The sequence below is a fragment of the Mycetomoellerius zeteki genome, unplaced genomic scaffold (assembly GCF_001594055.1).
Source record: "Mycetomoellerius zeteki isolate Tzet28-1 unplaced genomic scaffold, Tzet1.0 scaffold31, whole genome shotgun sequence".
Lineage (NCBI taxonomy): Eukaryota > Metazoa > Arthropoda > Insecta > Hymenoptera > Formicidae > Mycetomoellerius > Mycetomoellerius zeteki.
The window spans coordinates 3,635,824-3,653,632 of NW_017257294.1; the positions used below are offsets into that span (position 1 = coordinate 3,635,824).

The 17,809-nt window shown below is 32.1% G+C and overlaps 1 protein-coding gene across 1 annotated transcript in view; it reads right to left on the reverse strand.

Moving 5' to 3' along the window:
• LOC108724751 (platelet endothelial cell adhesion molecule) overlaps positions 1-17,809 on the reverse strand; it is a 155,252-nt gene that overhangs the window by 48,502 nt on the left and 88,941 nt on the right. Inside the window, exons 3-4 of the mRNA XM_018451349.1 lie at positions 15,572-15,707; positions 3,004-3,137 (exon numbers count right to left, since the gene is read on the reverse strand). Of these exons, the coding sequence (XP_018306851.1) occupies positions 3,004-3,137; positions 15,572-15,707 (270 nt within the window). The remainder of the gene's footprint in view (positions 1-3,003; positions 3,138-15,571; positions 15,708-17,809) is intronic.

Below are 17,809 nucleotides of genomic sequence, written 5' to 3' on the forward strand. Positions count from 1 at the left end.
AAGAGTGGCTGATTAAATATTTAATTAGATACAGATCTGAGAATAATTTTGTTGCACCATCAAAATAATTATTAATTACTCAAATTAGTTATTAAAAATGTCAAACCTTTTTGCAGCATTGTTCATCATGCTTAATTCGTACATAATTATTTTAATGGTCCGACAAAATTATTTTCAGATCTGTATCTAACTAATTTTTAGATACTTGAGCAAAATCGTTCTTTTCGCGTAATTATCCATAATATAATTAGTCTCTTAAAACTATATTACCAAAATGAAAACTGAAGCACTGCAAAACTGAAATTTGCGTATCCTTTTTCATTAAGAAGATTAGCAGCAACATTAAAACGCAAAGATAAAATTTGCCACGTAGGTACTATAATCGATGAATGCGATGTTTATACGTATTTGCGTAATTATCTATTTAGTAATAAATAGTAAATATGTGTTATTTATTAGTAAATGTTGAAGTTATACGGTAATAATGATTGAAATAACAATTAAAAAGTTTTTCAACGAATAAATCGGAGGATAAATCAGAGAGGATTCTCAGTAAGAGATCAACTACCTAAAAGTTTTTCCTGGGAACAAACTACTTTTTCCGGCGCGAGTAAACTTGTACTGGCAACGCCCCGGCCGTAAGAAACCGTTGTTTCCGCGACAAGATATCTTCTACGCTCTCAGAAACGTTCCCTGCAAATTCGACGAGTTTCTCGACAAGACGTTAGCCGTAAGAACCCAGTAGACCGACCCGGTTGTTCCTGACCTGGGCAATTCGTTACAACCCCTCGCCGCTCTCGTCGGCATTGCTCCTCCGTTACTCACACTTATAAGTATATACGCGATACTAATTTCCCAGGTCCCATGAAACCTGTGGTTGATTTCTCCGAATTCGTATTTTCCTAGCTTTTTACAATCGCACCGCACATTCAAGAGATAATATCATTACAACTTTACGAAGAAATTTATGATTCACTATCATCTCAATTATCTCAATTGGATACAAATATATGTTACACTGAACAAATTTATATCTAGACGTATAAGGATGACACATAAACAGCTTTATAAATTTAAGTGGAAAGGTAAAAATTTAATAATCGTTAGAAAAATGATTATTTCAAATTATTAAATACGTATTGTAAAATATTCGATAATCAATTTTCACATCATTTTGTCGAAATCGAAAACTTTATTTTATTTCTTACTTAAGTAATATTTACAATACCAATGCGCTGGCAGGATAGAAATACTTCCACCGTTTAAAAACGGGAAAACATAGCAAAACAAGACACGTTGCGTTCAGAGGCAAAATTCTGCTCGATCAAAGTCAATGGTAAATTTTGGATTTCTGCGGGCGATCAAGCCTGGACCATGCTTCCATTTTACATTTAGCTGTATCGGCTAATGAGATCCTCGCGACGTTCCCCGGAGATTATGGGTAATGCATTGCCGGAGGCTGTTCCCGTGCCGCGGCGTTTCGCTCGGCAAAAGTTACTCGACAACATTTTTGCTCGCATCGTAGTTATTAGTATTTCGTTCGGTGCTTCTGGCGGCTTTTGCACGGATTATCCGATTATTCAAATTCTCTTACCCTGCAGACGCGTTTGATAAAACCTTTTACCCTTGGAGACGTCGCACGAGCGGGAGGGAGGAGGGAGTAAGGCTTAATCATTCATGCTCTAATTCTGTACAGGACTTCAATCTCGGTATAAGAATTGAATTGCCAAAATAGACAATACGCATATTACTGTTCATATTCGCGAGACAAAGGGTTTGTTTAACCTCTTTAATGTCAATATGCCTCTTCGTAGAGCTCACCAGAATTTCTCAACGTTCTTGCCCCAAAATTATTTCCAACTAAATTGAGCTCTAAAATGTGCCTTCGCAGTAGGGCTATGCAAATTCCGTGCACATCAGTTAAAATCCGGTAATAAATGGAACCCATTTCAGGCGCGTGATTTCGGTGATAAAGGGAAAATAGTAACGTGCGGAAATGATCTCCTTTCCGAACGGTTAGAGGAGTTTCCTACTACAATAAACATTGGCGACGATGATAATAGCCGCTATGTAGACACATACATTCCGTAAATTGAAAATCGATATCGAAATCCTGTGCACTTTCAATGAGGCTTACGAGTTTCATGGGGTAAGAGCAAATAGTCTTCGATTTAACAATTTTTATAAAAGGACCCATTTCAAGCGAGAAGATGTGAGAAAAGCGGATTCCGATTGAGTGATATGAAGTAAAAAAGAGTGCAGCTGTTAAATGGACCGTTTGAAAAAAAGAAGGAAGAATCACCACGCGATTTGAAGTATTTTTATAACATATACACATTTCAACGGTTTGCATTTTTTTACACTTGGCTAATTTCATATGCAATAAATGAGATGTAATGCCTACGTTATATATGATAGATATATTGAAGCATTAAAACTGATCCTTAAATCATGAGATAAAAAATTATATTATATTTCCTGAAATTAATTGTTACATAGGATAATTCGTTCGATAATAAATAAATAATTTAACTGTTCTCTTAAGATATTTATGCGCGTTTAACTCTTAAGATCCTTTACTACATACGATGGATCATTCGTGTTCCAAATTAATTTTTATCACTTTTACAAGTATATTATACAAAATTATTAAATTATAAAAAATATTATATGAAATTGTTAAATGATTCTTATATACTTTAATATTTTTAGAAAATATTTGTAAAGTTGTATATTCAAATAAGAAAAGAATAAAGATCATTATTTGGCCAGGTGCTCCTAGTATTTCAAAGAAAGGAAATGCGCAGGACATGAATGATCGTGTGTACTAAGGATAAAATTTTCGTTCATTATTTACTTCGGTATACCTTTCCTTTGAAAAGGTCAAGGTTCTATACTGTTATACATACAACCGCAAGTACAACATTGAAAACCCATCGCTGATACATTCACTCGCTCCTTGATTCAATAATACGACAATCGTGGGCGATAGGCATCACTTACCGGTGTGCTGTTCAGCGTGAATGAGAGGTGAACCGGTGGCTTCGAAGGTGGCAGGCTGCAATTTGCCCTCAACATGTCTCCTGGGTCGTAGCGATCGCGTTCCGATACGATAATGGGCTCTTCACGGGGCAGAACTGAAACATAATAATTTCGCGGGTCTCTCTTATAGTCATTGTCGACGAAACTCGAGCACGGAGCGGCGGCGGTACGGGGAAGCGGGCGCGCGTAATCGCTCCGTTTCCCCGTGCTCGCCGCCGAACTTATCCAATATTCAAGCGCCAATGAGGAGACCCCGTTATGTCGCCAGCTTTATGCGCTTCCGTAGAGTACAATGGAGTACGTGTATTGCGTAATCCCGACGCCATCCTCAGAAGGCAGTTACGAACGCGTAACCGTGGAAAAATATTAAACGCGGTACGTGTGGATATTGATTTTACCATGGTAGCGCGAATCGAGTAAACGCGGGGCGTTGCACTGCAAAGACAATAGCGGCAAACTGAAACTGTGATTAAAAGCTTGTTTGTTCTGCAGCAAAATGAAGTGTCCGTGAATGAAACCGGCTATTGCCGCCGCACAGATATAACGGACCTGAAGTAATAAAGTAAACTTTGTATTGGAAATTCACTAATCGTCGCGATACTTCAAACAGAAAACGTAACACGCCGGAGTAATCTAATTTTCGAAGAATTGCAAACGTATATATATCAGATATCTCTGGTAGAACGAGAATCTCTTAAAAACTCAATAATTAATAAAATGATTATCAGTAAATTTATTAAAATCGATCTTGTTTAAAACGTATCGAAGTTACACTCAAAACAATGTATCTAATATATTTATAATAGCGGCTATTTGAATTTATTTATGTATAAATATCAAAATGCATAAATATGAAACATACATATACAGATTTAAATTTTGTTCGTTGCACAAATACTTTTGAAGAAATTGAATGTGCTGGAAACGGATCGTCAATTTACAAAGCACTTCAACTTTATCACTAAACTATCAAAGTTTAGAACGGCCGAAGGTATTATGTTATGCTTCTCTCAGAAAAAATTTTCCAAAAACGTTTTTTACGTATTTATAAGAATAATATCTTCGCTTGTCCATTATAGAATGCATTCATTACGCATACAAATGACAGTAAATGAAAATACGTGGATATATATATTATATTAAAAAATACTTATTTCAATCGTGTTTATTAGATAATTAAAATATGACGATTCGAATTGAAAAGTATATAGGGTGTCTCATTTTAATGTCCCACCCCAAATAACTTTTTTATTTTTGATCTTAGAAAAAAATGTTTCAGATAAAAATTGTATGGCTTTGAGGGGGACATAAGATGGTGTCATTAGTTTAGCCTTGAATAGTTGCTTGAAGGTCACGGTGGGATATTAAAATGAGTTATATCTTGTATATCGATTTCGACGGTCAATTTTTAGGTCAATATCGAGTGCTACTAGAAAATGATCACCGTTCATTTTATCATATGCTAATTAGTGATTCATGTATTCAGACTAACTTGCGCTCAAATTAAAGTAACTATAGAGCTTACTGTTAAATTATAACGGCGTATTTAGACATTCATCAAACCAATATTATAAATAATTTAATTCCTCGAATAATTTAGAAAGTCAAGTCTAACAGATTTCGGCATTATATGTTTTCCAATTAATAGAAATTTCTCAATGGTATCTATAATATATAAACTGTGTACATTAAACGAGAAAATTAAACACACATAGAATCTGTAAACACCTCTCGTGTATCATATATTCATATATTTAAGATATTTAATGCAAATCAAATCTGGTAATATTAACAAAATCACATACGTTACGAAAAAATTACGTTATGAGAGGTCAATTCATTCACATGATCGAATTAGCTGTACAGAGTTAATAAAATAATATTGATAAATATAGAAAATATTCCGAGATTTTCAATCGATGCACTTCGATAAAGCGTTATAGTATCCACTCAACTTGGACTTTTCGATTACTCTCACGTTCTTAACTACGAGTTTCGTATATGTGTACTTTATACAGCGAAGCACTTGAAGTCAGTGTACTTGAGATGAAACCGGAAGCTATTGCTGGTAAGTCAAGTGAAAGGAACAACCGTGAAATCTCCTAAGCTCTGCTCGAGGCGACGATAAACTGACGACTCGCGAAACGATAGAACGATTAATCGAATCCCGGTTACGTTGCCACGTTTTGTCAATGAATAGTATCGCACAAAAATCGATAAAGAAGCACGATAAGAATGCTGCTGCTATTCCTCGCGCAATACGAATTCATGAATGGCTGATATTTAATATTGGATCCTGTTGTATGAAGAAAAATAAAAATCTGAGACGTTCAGAAAAAGTTTATAATGCAGAACTCCCTTTGTCTGGTAATAAATTAAACGTTATTCGAATATAAAGTATTCCTGAATTATGATATAACTAAAATTACATGACGTAACATATTACCGAGCACAGGAAATTTTCAGTTTTATTTTCTTCTTATTAGCCAAAGCTTTATTACCGTCTATTGTTGTAAAAAAAATCATAATGACTTGTACTTTTTCCTAGAACTTTTATTAAAAATAACAGAATAAAGAGTAGAGAGAAAAAATAACCGACGCGCAATTGTTAGATATCGTAAAAGAATTACACGATAAAACTTTTACTGTGACATAAGAAAAGTCTATTTATTTTGTGCCGAGTTTTCCCTGTTATATTTAAGTAAATTTCGATTAAGTACGTTTTGATATCGATTTATTACTGCGGTGCAAATTTTAACACGATGCCATTACGATACAAGAAAATCGATATGAACGAAGGGAAGTAACGTTCAGGAAAATTTAAGTAAGGAAATAATTTTCATTTAAGCATGTGAAAACTGTAGAACAAAATTCGTTTACCCTACGAACATTTTGCAATGTTATCGTAATATACGAAATTCATGTCCTGTCCGAAGTGCGGATAGTTCCGCTCTACCAGAGAAGATTCCCTGTTTGAATTTGAATATTAATAAAGAAAGATCCGCAGATATTATGTCTCTGCCATTCGTAACGAATTATAGGCACCATCGTGATCGATGAAAGATTGCGTGGTAGAAATGGAATTTTCGCAGATTACTATTATCGCGTTGAATAATCTTTCAGTATGTCTATCACTCTTGTACAAAATTCGTTAATCATGTAAATTAGAAAATATATATCAGAATTGTTTTGCAAGATAGTAATGTACCTACTGCAATTAAAGCAAAGAGTAAAAAGAAAATACTACAGAGACAAGTTTTCTACGAAGACTGTCTGCTGAAAAATAGATGTGATGCATTTACAGTAACTCGGTGAAAAAGAGGAAACTTTTAAATATTTGACGGGAGCACCGGGAATAGATGGAAGAACAATAAAACCTAAAATGTTCTGTTGGAAAAAGAAAAGATAGGAATGCAGTAAGGCCGATAATAATTATGAAACAAAAAAAGGGATTTCAACAACATTTACATGGAAAATAAATATACTCTAAGGAAAAAGAACTGATTAGTGTTTCAATAAATTGATTAGCATCACAGTAACTGATAAAATATTATTAGTTACCGTATAGATACAGTTTATTGCAACACTAATCAGTTCTTTTTCTTAAGAGTAAGCAATAAAAATATTAAATTAATTATTTAATGTTAAAAAATTCATGTGACGTTCCGTTTTCCACTAATTAATTACTAAAAGCAATAAAGCCCTTTTATAAATATATATATATTATATATAAAATACCTTCCTGCATAAATATGCCTTGCTTCACGTGAGTTACCATTTGCACAACCATAAACAAAGTGACAAAGTCAAAGTCATAAAATCAAAAATAGACTTCAGTTCTGATGTTGCTGCGGATCAGTTAGCTTGTACATACGTTTTCGGGCCAAATTGTTTCAGTTCATCAAAATCGCAAGGTGGACATTTTCAACAATTCATCTAATTGTTTTATTTCATCAGAAGAACTGAAGCCTGTTTTTCTGTTTTTGACTAGTTTTTGACTAGTTCAAGTTGTATTTCTTTCAAACAAATAGATTATTACTACACATTAAAATTTTTTTATTTCAGAAACTAAGCCGTTTAGGACACATGTTTATATGGATTTTTTACTTGAAATAAACCAAAGAATCGCTCTGCTGAATATGGCAATATACTTAACTAACACTCTGTATATATAAATTTGATATAAAAATAAAAAATTAAAGACTACTCTATTCTTGCTTCGTAATGTAAAACCACACTAATTTAAAAACAGTTGAAATTTTAAAGTATATAGACTGATTTAGAAAAGTCTCATTGCAAAAGAATGCACTGCATCGCTTCATTCATAAACAAATATTACTCGAAATTTATATATTTACAAAAGTTTTTATTTGCTATCACTACAAAACATTTTCAAAGTATTTTATATAAATGCATTCGCTTGCGTTTGATGGTTGGGATATTGGATGATATGACTGATTCTTGAATTTTGCAGATTGAAATGGCTAACGGTTGCCAGAAATTTCGACAACCATCGCGCATCATTCAATCATCAATCTTGTTCTCCGCTTATCGGAAGTCAATTTCAAAGTTGGAATGGTATACTACTATACTATATACAAATTTTTGGTGACCGTCCATATGTTTCCATAAATGAAAAGATTGCCAATTAAACGTGACATATTTTTTCAATTAAAATGACGATAATAAATATATACAACAGTTAATTAGCACAAAATTCTCGCTTGGTTATTGTTTAAAAATATCTTTTATATAAAATAATTAAAGTAATAAAAAATATAAATTTTGACACAGCATAAATATAATTGTATATTAAAACTTCGATTTATGTACCTAACATTTTATCGGATGTCTCTGTCAAGAAAATTTTTCTGTCTCTTAGTTATCAAATTAAAAACTATTTTTTTTGTAATAAATATAATAAATTAAGCTGTTTAATATCACATATTACGTAAAATAAAATATTAATAAATTTTATATTTAAATTTATTTTTGTTGTAAAAAAATATTACAAAAATCGTTATCGTAGTAGGAGAGAAAAAATTTAATTAAGCGCGTCCAATAAAAGTGTTAAAAGCGCCGGGTAACGTAATGTTGTAACAACGAAAAATTCCTAATGGATATTTTATTTAATGTTGTGATGAAAGAACTGCTATAGAATTTCTGTACATAAATACAACCGAACATTTTCCATAATGTGTTTTAATAATGTATCTTTAAAACGCGTTTTCTACGAAAACTTAATGAAAATTTAGAAGTGAATTTGTACAAGATGATTCAGTCACGTATCTGTCAATGCATTGAGAGGAACATGCTTAAGCAGAATTACAAAAGATTTCGATATAGTGTTCACTATTCTCGAGTCTTATATTAAGATCTGAATATATTTTATATTCATGAGAACATTAGAGCGCGAATACGTAGAAATTTCGTCGTTAGCATACATATGCAATCTTCTTGATAAGTAACCTCGCCTTGTATAAAATAAAATTACGCGAGATTTTCCGAAAATGTTGCAATTTTACGGTAAGTGGAATATTACGTTCTATACGGTATACTTTATGCTGCATTTCGCGTTACCGAGAAATAACTGTCGTTATAAATAAATAATTAAGAAATAATACATTACATCTTTATCGTAAAAAAACCAAATCGGCTTAAAGAGTTTCAATTGATTTATTACGTTTAAAACATTCTATTCATATAATATATACTGACATATAATGAAAGTTTCTAATCTCCTTATTCTGTTCATTTTTGTCATTTCTACTCTTTCGAACTTCAATTTTATATTTATTATGTGACAAATCTAAAATTAATTTATTTCTACCCGAATTTAAAAAAATTAAGTTATTTCTACCAAATATTTTTTGTCACAATTTTTAATTTCCAATAACGTTATTATTTAAATCTTGGATGTAGAAGCATTAATCGTTCAAATTTAACAAACAGAAATTTAAGTCCTAAAATTGATTGCAACCTTAAATATTTACTGCTTCGAAATACTCTCTCGTGGAAGTTACAAACGCATAAACGTACCACCGACTACCATAATAGTCAACTAGCGAGTAAATATCAATAATAATCATAACTTTTGCACATGTTTCAACACGAGTAATGTTAATTACGTAATAATTATATATTTAGTAACGTATATCATATCAAAATTAATTTATATAAAATCAAATAAACGTAAATCTATGTAACATAAATTCACCTAATTCATCGAAATTTGTAATTTAATAATAATTTGATATGAATTTATCAATCTGATTTATGAAACAATGTTTAATATTGAATTAAAGACATCTGGAGAATTAGGTTTCAAAAGCGCAAAGATATCCTTATTCTACGATTAATTTAAAGTAAATTTTACTTTTGCAGAAGTTTAACATACAAACTTAATTACCAAGATATTATAAGTCTTCAAAATTCAGAGATTATATATATATATATATATACATGAGAAATATATTATATTTTCTCAATTTTGAAATTCGTTACGGAATTAAAAACATATATTAAAACGTTATTATTTTGATAAAGCAGACGATGTCTGAAATGATCTGCATATCATATATCTAACTATAGATGTATAAATAACACGATTATAAAAAATGTCAGTTGCATCGCATGACAACGTTGTGTAATTTCAAAGGATTCAATGTTTCATTTCTAACAAGGTTTCCGGAGAATTTTTCTTTCTGATGGAATACTTTCTAGAAATAATATAGCTCGTTGGATATAAAATAATGAAGTGATGGAGTACACACCGTATTACTCACGATGTTGTGTACGCTTACGATACAATGCTCACGTATGTATATAGTTAGGTAATTCAGTAATACCGTTCACGAGTTTATGCGACTTTGCTGTTACTGTACTACTCTATCAAGGGACAGTGCACAATGTTACTCATATTAATTCAAATTTACACAAGTCTTATGCACATAAATAACTAAATCACATGAAACAGTTGCGTTTACCGTGTATGTTACGTAATATAAGTTATTTTTAATTTCAACTGCGCATTGTGCGCAATTGATGTATTAATGTCACAGAACGTTGAATGTATCGCCAAACTCAGCATTCTGTTTCCGTGCAAAGGATGCCAGAGAGGCGAGAAAGCATAGCATTTCTGATATTCAAGCATTTTTCCAGCATTCTACGCAAAATCGTGCCGTCGCACTTTAAAACGTTACAGACCATTCATTGAACCGATATAGAGTTACGAAATAAATTCTTCTCCTTTCAAAGCAGGAGATGATAGCACATATTCCAAGAATAGTTTTATAATTTTGATACATAAATTCTATTTAAGCAACTTTTCGCTCGTATTTCTAGTACGCCTAGTTGCGATAAGAAAAAAGTATAATTTTGCTTAATTTTATCATATACCTACTCAATATTCACAAAAAATAAGAGTAAAATTGCTTTCCGTATTTAAATCGTAAAAAAGATTTATATATATATATATATTAGGTTTTTGAAAAGTAAACGAATTTAAGGTGTAATATGATGATTGTACTATAGTCATACACACGTAAAATATACTACAATATTGAACGAAATAAAATCCTTTTTCACATAACAATTATTTTGTAATTAACATACAGTTTCGTTATATCGTGAAAAAGCTAAAATTGCGTATGGAACGTTTGTGAAAACTTGCTAGCTAGGAAAAATAAAAAGTATAACGCGTAGGAAAATAAAATTCTTGAATATAATAAAAATATTGAATAATTTTCCGCTAAACAAAGCAGAATGTATGTATGCAGGCGCAAAAAGACTGCAGCTAGTTTTTATTTTAAAAAATATAGTAGCCATACAAGAGATACAAGAAATTTGCAAATATTTGCAACTAAATCTTTAGGTGTATAATAAAATAAAATTCTGTTAAGTTTATTTTTAATAAATAATTTAATGAAAATAGAACGAAAGATACATTAATAAAATATATCTAATGATTTTAGACTACATGAAAGTAAATGACATAGTTATTACCATTTCTAATTCTCCATACATTTTTTTATATGACAGAAAATTCTTTTACATTTTTGACATCTATATTTTTATCAAAGAAGAGAATTCCGGGTGGAAATTACGACCTGGCGCTATATGGGCCCCATCTAGTTTTCTACGAGTTAATGTAAACGCTCTATTGGAAGGCTAGCCTGGGGCTATACTGAGCGGTAACGGGAATAATGACCAGTCCCAATACTGGAAAACTTTCTTGGCCCTGGTTCGTGATGCGCTGTAGGCCCAATATTGGAAAATTGTCTAATCAGGTTCTGGTTCGCGAGGTGGTGCCGCTGAAATTTAAGAAAACTGTCTAGGCCTTGATCACGAGGCAGTGTGTTGCCAAGATATTAAATCTGTCTAATCGCTATCTAGGAAGGGACGGGGTAATCTAGTTAGATTTAAATAAATTTTAAGACAAAAAATGAGTCGGATTGAAAGGAGTCGGAAAATTTTTCGGATTGAAAGGCATACTTAAAAGCATACGTTCGAATTTCGCGCTTAATGATGACGTATGCTTGCTACATATTTTGATTGGACAGTGGGCGTGACCATGCGCAAGAGCATACCCTTATACTTCTACCATGGTTATTATGATCCTGCCTCATCGGCCGGGCGCTAGCTAGTCCCTGGTTAGTTTTCCCATCTTGGCACCCCAACATAATTCTGTATAGCGCCTAGATGAAATACTAGGTAGCGCCTGGCTAGATTTCCGATACTGGCGTGCGCCACAACCTTTCCCACAGGGCCCAATATAGAACATTGGAACGCTCAGATACATTTCCACTCGGGATGCAGTTATTATATTATGTTAAAGCAGTTCGTTACAAAAATGGTACGAAATTAATTTAAGTAACAATATTAGATAAACTACAAATATCCATTTAAGATCGATTTAAAAATCTCTGTAAAGGCAATAATATAAATATAACAATACATTTTTGATTAACAGAATATCGTTCACTAATTAAATTGTAGTGAATTAAAAGTTCTGAGAAATCTACATTTATTTATATTTCGACTTTACTATGGTAACGTTTCTGTGGTAATGTTCTGTTATGCAACAATTTGTAACAAGCACAGCAGTGCCACGGTAAACAGTGCAGCACGCGCAGAAGCATACAAAAAGTCCAATAAGAGAACATGTTCCATGTATTGTGAACTTTATGCGTAGCATAAAGGATGCAACTGTACAAACATATACGCGTGAAAGTTCTTCAACTATACTTCGAGAGTCTCGATTTTCGCTTTGCAAAATGTGTCTTTGCAACGCACAATTCGTGCATTTTCTAATGCTACATTGCATAGTGAAATCTTCGATTTCCCGCAAATTTACAGAAAAGAGAGAATTGTAAAAAACATCTGGTATAGCCCCGACAATGTTAGTAATAACTTATAGCAAGAAGATTTAAGAACTCAGTGGACAGATATATGGCGAAATTATCTCACGGTCGCTCATCTTTGAATAAATCGCAATTTCCTTAAATCCAATAAAATATTTCACAATACCAAAATGAGAATTCCCAGATGCTATAAATATAATCGGCTATTCCAGTGACTGGATTCTCTCAACTAAAAAATAAAATAAATTCAAAAATACAATCTCAAAATAATAATTGTTGACCGCAGAAATAAAGAAAATAAAAATTAATCATTTAAAAGCAACCATTGTTTTCTCAAAATTTGTTGTGCAGAAATGTGTGACATTTAAAAAATTCTGAGAATATAAAATAATAAATATTTCCTGATATATATATAATATTTCATATAATGAATCTTGCGAAAATGTCATCGTCATGTATCACTTTATGTTTAATTTATAAGACATATAAATAAAATATTTGGTGTAGCATTTCTTATATTAAAAATATGAACATCAAATATTGTATATCGTTAACTATATTTTGAATTTTTACAAGTTCTTTTTTATCGATATCGATAATTTATCGGACCAAAAGAACGCGCTTTCACTTTATTATATAAATTATTTTATAAATACATAACACGTATGATTATATTTTTGTAACATCATATTTTAATATGCAATATTTTGTAACATTCATACATCGTATGAATAACAACTTGATTAATATGCGTTATGGGATCCGTCACTTATACGTATTAAATGAGTGATTTGAAATTCACTTTATATTGAGTTTGCGACATTATCAATGAAATGCAAAGCGACGTACTTTTAATTACGCGAGTTTAACTTTTATATTTCGTGCGACAAATTACATCCATGTTGATGACGCTGGAATGATAAACTAATTTCCTTAATGAACGACAAAACTTCTAATTCTACGTAACGTACATGAATCTCCAAAATGGAATTTCGCCAACTTTAATTTATCATACTGTCTCGCATCCGAATTTTTGAAATATGCCAAATTTATAACTACGTATAAACAAGTTTATCTGATACAATGATTTCTTATGTAATTATTTAGAAACTCCTTTACATTTCTTGGAGTGAAATTTCATTCCAAAAGAGAGTGAAATTTCACACTTTTCGAGTGAGATTCGCTCTAAAAAAAAGAATGAAATTTCTTTTCTTTAGAGTAAATTTCATTCCAAAAAAAAAAGAGTGATAATCTGCCATTCTTATTTAAAAGTGTAAATATTTCACTCTTTTTCAATAGTGGCAGTATTTTCACTCTTTTGAAGTGAAATTTCACTTCAAGAAATTTAGAGAGTATGTAATTATTTACAATTAGGTATACAGAAAAATCACGCATCACCATTACAATATATACAGATCAAAAGCTGCTGAGATACTGTTCAGCCAAATATATTGCATATGACGAACAAGTTGATATCAATTCAATGGCTAAAAGGATGATATATAACGTATGAATTGAATTCAATAGATGGATCAAATGCGACAGAGTTAATAACGATGGCAAGAGAACTTTCAACGCCAGCTGTGCTGCAGGGATACACATCTCTTTGAGTATTTTAACTTACAACACTCTATGGCACAAATATAAATTACAGTAATAAAAGGATTATCGTAAATTTTGTCAACGGAAGTTCATTTATGATTTCAAAAATTTCTAAATATTGTTGCGTGATTGATGTATTGCTTTACTTTTTATATTTAACTAAAATTAAATTGGAATCTGTGAAGATAGCACGGCATTCTACTAATATAAAAAAATGATTACAGTTCCAGTAGCACTCTCTTTTTATAGTTCTACAGTTCCTTATAAAAATAAAAAAAAGTTCCCGTATTTTTTATTCTAAAGTTAACAACGCCATTTTTTAATTTTGGTTTTTTGGTATAAAAATGCGAAACTTTTTTATTTTTATTAGGAACTGTAGAACTATAAAAAGAGTGTATGAAGCTGTTATTTTTTTATATTAATAGAATGTCGTGTTAACTTCACAGATCCATAAATTGATATTTTTTAATTATTGTCAGTTTAATAATATTGTTATAGCACAATCAAAAAAGTTTATAGTATTATTGTTTATCAAAATTAAATTATAATCAGACAATTACAAATAAAAACATAGTTTTATGAACAATTTCTATGATTTTCGTAGTTCTATGATTTTAGTTTGCAATAATATTCTTCACGCATTAATTTATCAAATATACTAGTTCAAACAGTAAACTTCATAATAAGAGAGATTCAGTTCTGAAAAGTTTGAAACATTTCGATTTTGATTGTTAGAGACAAAAATAAACAATGGTAGTTATTAGTTGAAATTTGTAAATTAGAAATTATAATATCATATATAATAAAAAATATTATATTTTTTCATTTATTTTATTTCTTTTAAGCACTTCGTATAAAACGGAGCAAAACCTCATTTTTTTAATTTAACTGAATAAACGAAGCATTTCTATGGGTCACTGCTCTCAAAAGAAATTTTTACGTGAAAATACGCGGTTTAAAGAAAATATATAAAAGCATTTGCGCCAGTTCTAATTATATATCGCTCGTAATTTTATAAAATTATCATAATCACACAGAAACTGGAACATTATAGCGAAGCTTTTTAGCTTATTCAATTGAAATAAAAAATATTACCGCTGCCTCAGTTATGTATATTGCACGTGCATATATACAATCAGATTTAAATTTAAAAGTTTCGAAAAATATTACAAGACTCATCAGATAATTACATATTCAATTGTTAATCACAAATACAGATTGCGACTTTAATATTTTATGTTAAATTTTAATATTTTATATTAAAAATTAGTTTCTCATTAATGCTGAAAAGTTAATTCTATAATAATATCTCTGCATAATACACTCATTCAAAGATATCGCGAGAGAGTTAGAATTATTATTTACAATCGAGCACCGGTTCTTGTATGCTGGTATTATCTAATGTGACAATAAAAAAAAGCGAGAAAAAAAGGCTTTCGACTTTCAAGGCATTCGCTTAATTCGCTGCGTAAAGCTATGGCCCTGGATAACGGCAGAGTGGCAGTCTGCCTTGTGCATGTGCGGAGTTTCGTGATACCGGATAATACCGTGGGGCATGTACTTACATACTACGGTGAGATTCTTCGAGGCGGTGGCCGTGGAGAAGGTTGGCGCGTCTGCCGTAACTTCGCAGATGAATGTACCCGAGAGGCCGAAGTCGACATTGCGAAGCGTTACCTGGCTCTTGTTCGAGTTGTCGGGCTGAAACACACGTCCGTATAAGATGTACACAGCAAATAGGAATACCTACGTATCAGGCGCGACGGCCTAGGTTATTATGCTGCGGTGAAGTAATGCCATTTACATGCGGATAACGTGATTCGATATAATCTCATTTGTTGAAAGATATTACACGTGTTGAAGAGATTAGTTATTCATTGTTCCGTGATTCGATGTCTGTATAAAATTATATAATAATTATTAATAATTATTAATAATCGAATTATAATTAATCGAATTAATAAACAAGGATAATTATATTTTATATATCTATGATTTAAGTAATTTGAACTATTAAAGATATTTAGCGCTGATAATAATTACTTGTGTGTGTGTTTAAAAATTTCTCATAAATATATAAAATTAGAATTTTTAAAAAGATGCAGCGTTCTTTATTTCAGCAAATATTCCATGAATATCCTAATTCTCGTCGCATCGAAGGATGCCTGGTCCACTTGAAGGAACAATCACCTTATCAGAAAATTATCGGGCACTCGACTAAAGTGGTCCGGAAAGTCAAACTGGTAGAAGTCGTACTACGGAAATAGAAGTGAAGTGACGTCGTGATAGCGATAGGAGACGAATACAGAAAGGTTTAATCGGAATAGGCAAAACGAAGCATGCATAATTAACGATGCTTACATAATGAAAGAGGAAGAAGCACGAGTGAGCGGGGACACGCCGATGGCTGGAGCAAGAAAAAGGGTGAATTACAAGTTCTTTGACGAGTGGGAAAGTAGCGTGAAAGGCAAGTGAGCTCTCTCCTCGTTGATTTATGTGGACAAGGACGCAGAGTTCCCGGCTGACTTTACAGAAGCAGGAACAAAAGCTCAGCACGCCGCACGAGAGGAATAAATATGAAACCATAGCACTCTCACTCGGCGCTATCTAGGGAATAATTTCTGACGTGTAGCGTCTTGTCGTTCTCTCTTCCAACTGGCGATGACACTGATATCTTCGCGCGAGATACCCAATATTCGTGGCATATGAATCTATCATTCGCAGGCTAACAACGTCCAGGATTAACAATTTCGCATGTCATCAAGTTTGTCGGACAAGCGCTACCAATACGTCGTATGCATGAAAAATTAATGGAGCACCAAAATTATTTAATCAAGACATCCAATAATAATAATAATAATAATAAGTTTTATTGACATGCAAGATAATATGAATTTATAAACGTGAGTGCGGTATAATTTAGAGTAACATCAGAAAAGATGAGACATCAGAAATAGTGTTGTTTGAGAATCTAGATCCTTAACTTAATTCTTTTTATCTTTTAATTTGTAAAATTATATAAAAGCGGTTTTTTTTTCAAAATATATACGTACAATTATTGTAAAATTAAATCCGTTATTTCCCGAAGCTAATAATTCACTTGTAATTACTATCTTAACATTCTTTTCTCATTCATAGTTTTAAAAGGACACTATCGACATAAAGTCATTATTTGCGGCTTCTTTTATATCTAAAAGATTCGATCGTGCGGTAACATTGCGATAAATTGTCTTTTTTATAGACCGTTACTTGTTCGATACTTGTTTGAATTCCTACTAGAATGGGTTGCAACGATGTCAATATGCTGGAAACGTGGTATCTATACTTCTCGAACGAGCGTCAGGACTTGGTTTGGTCCAGAATTGCAAATAGATATTGGGAACTAACCGTCGCGACTTCGGGCACGGCATTGTGGAATAATGTGTCAATGCTCGTAGGTCATGCGTCCTGTGGGTCTTTTTGCTTGCTAACTCACTCATCCGTTGTCTTTAACGTTACAAAATTTCATAGTCAACATTCTATTGTAAATATGCGAAAATCAATAAATACCAACGAAGATCGATACGATGGAACGCATCATGAAGCATGTTAAATATGTTGATATGCGTAGTAGCAGGCTTTATATTTCATCATGAACACGCTTTTAACGTACTGCATAACGTCCCGTGTTACAATATCCACCTGAGCGGCGCTTTGTTGACTCGTGTAAATGTTTCACCGCTTTGACTTCGCAAACGCTGAGTCGAATTGGTTAACTCGATGTTTAGCACTTCCAACATACGCAGAGAATATGCGCGTACGTG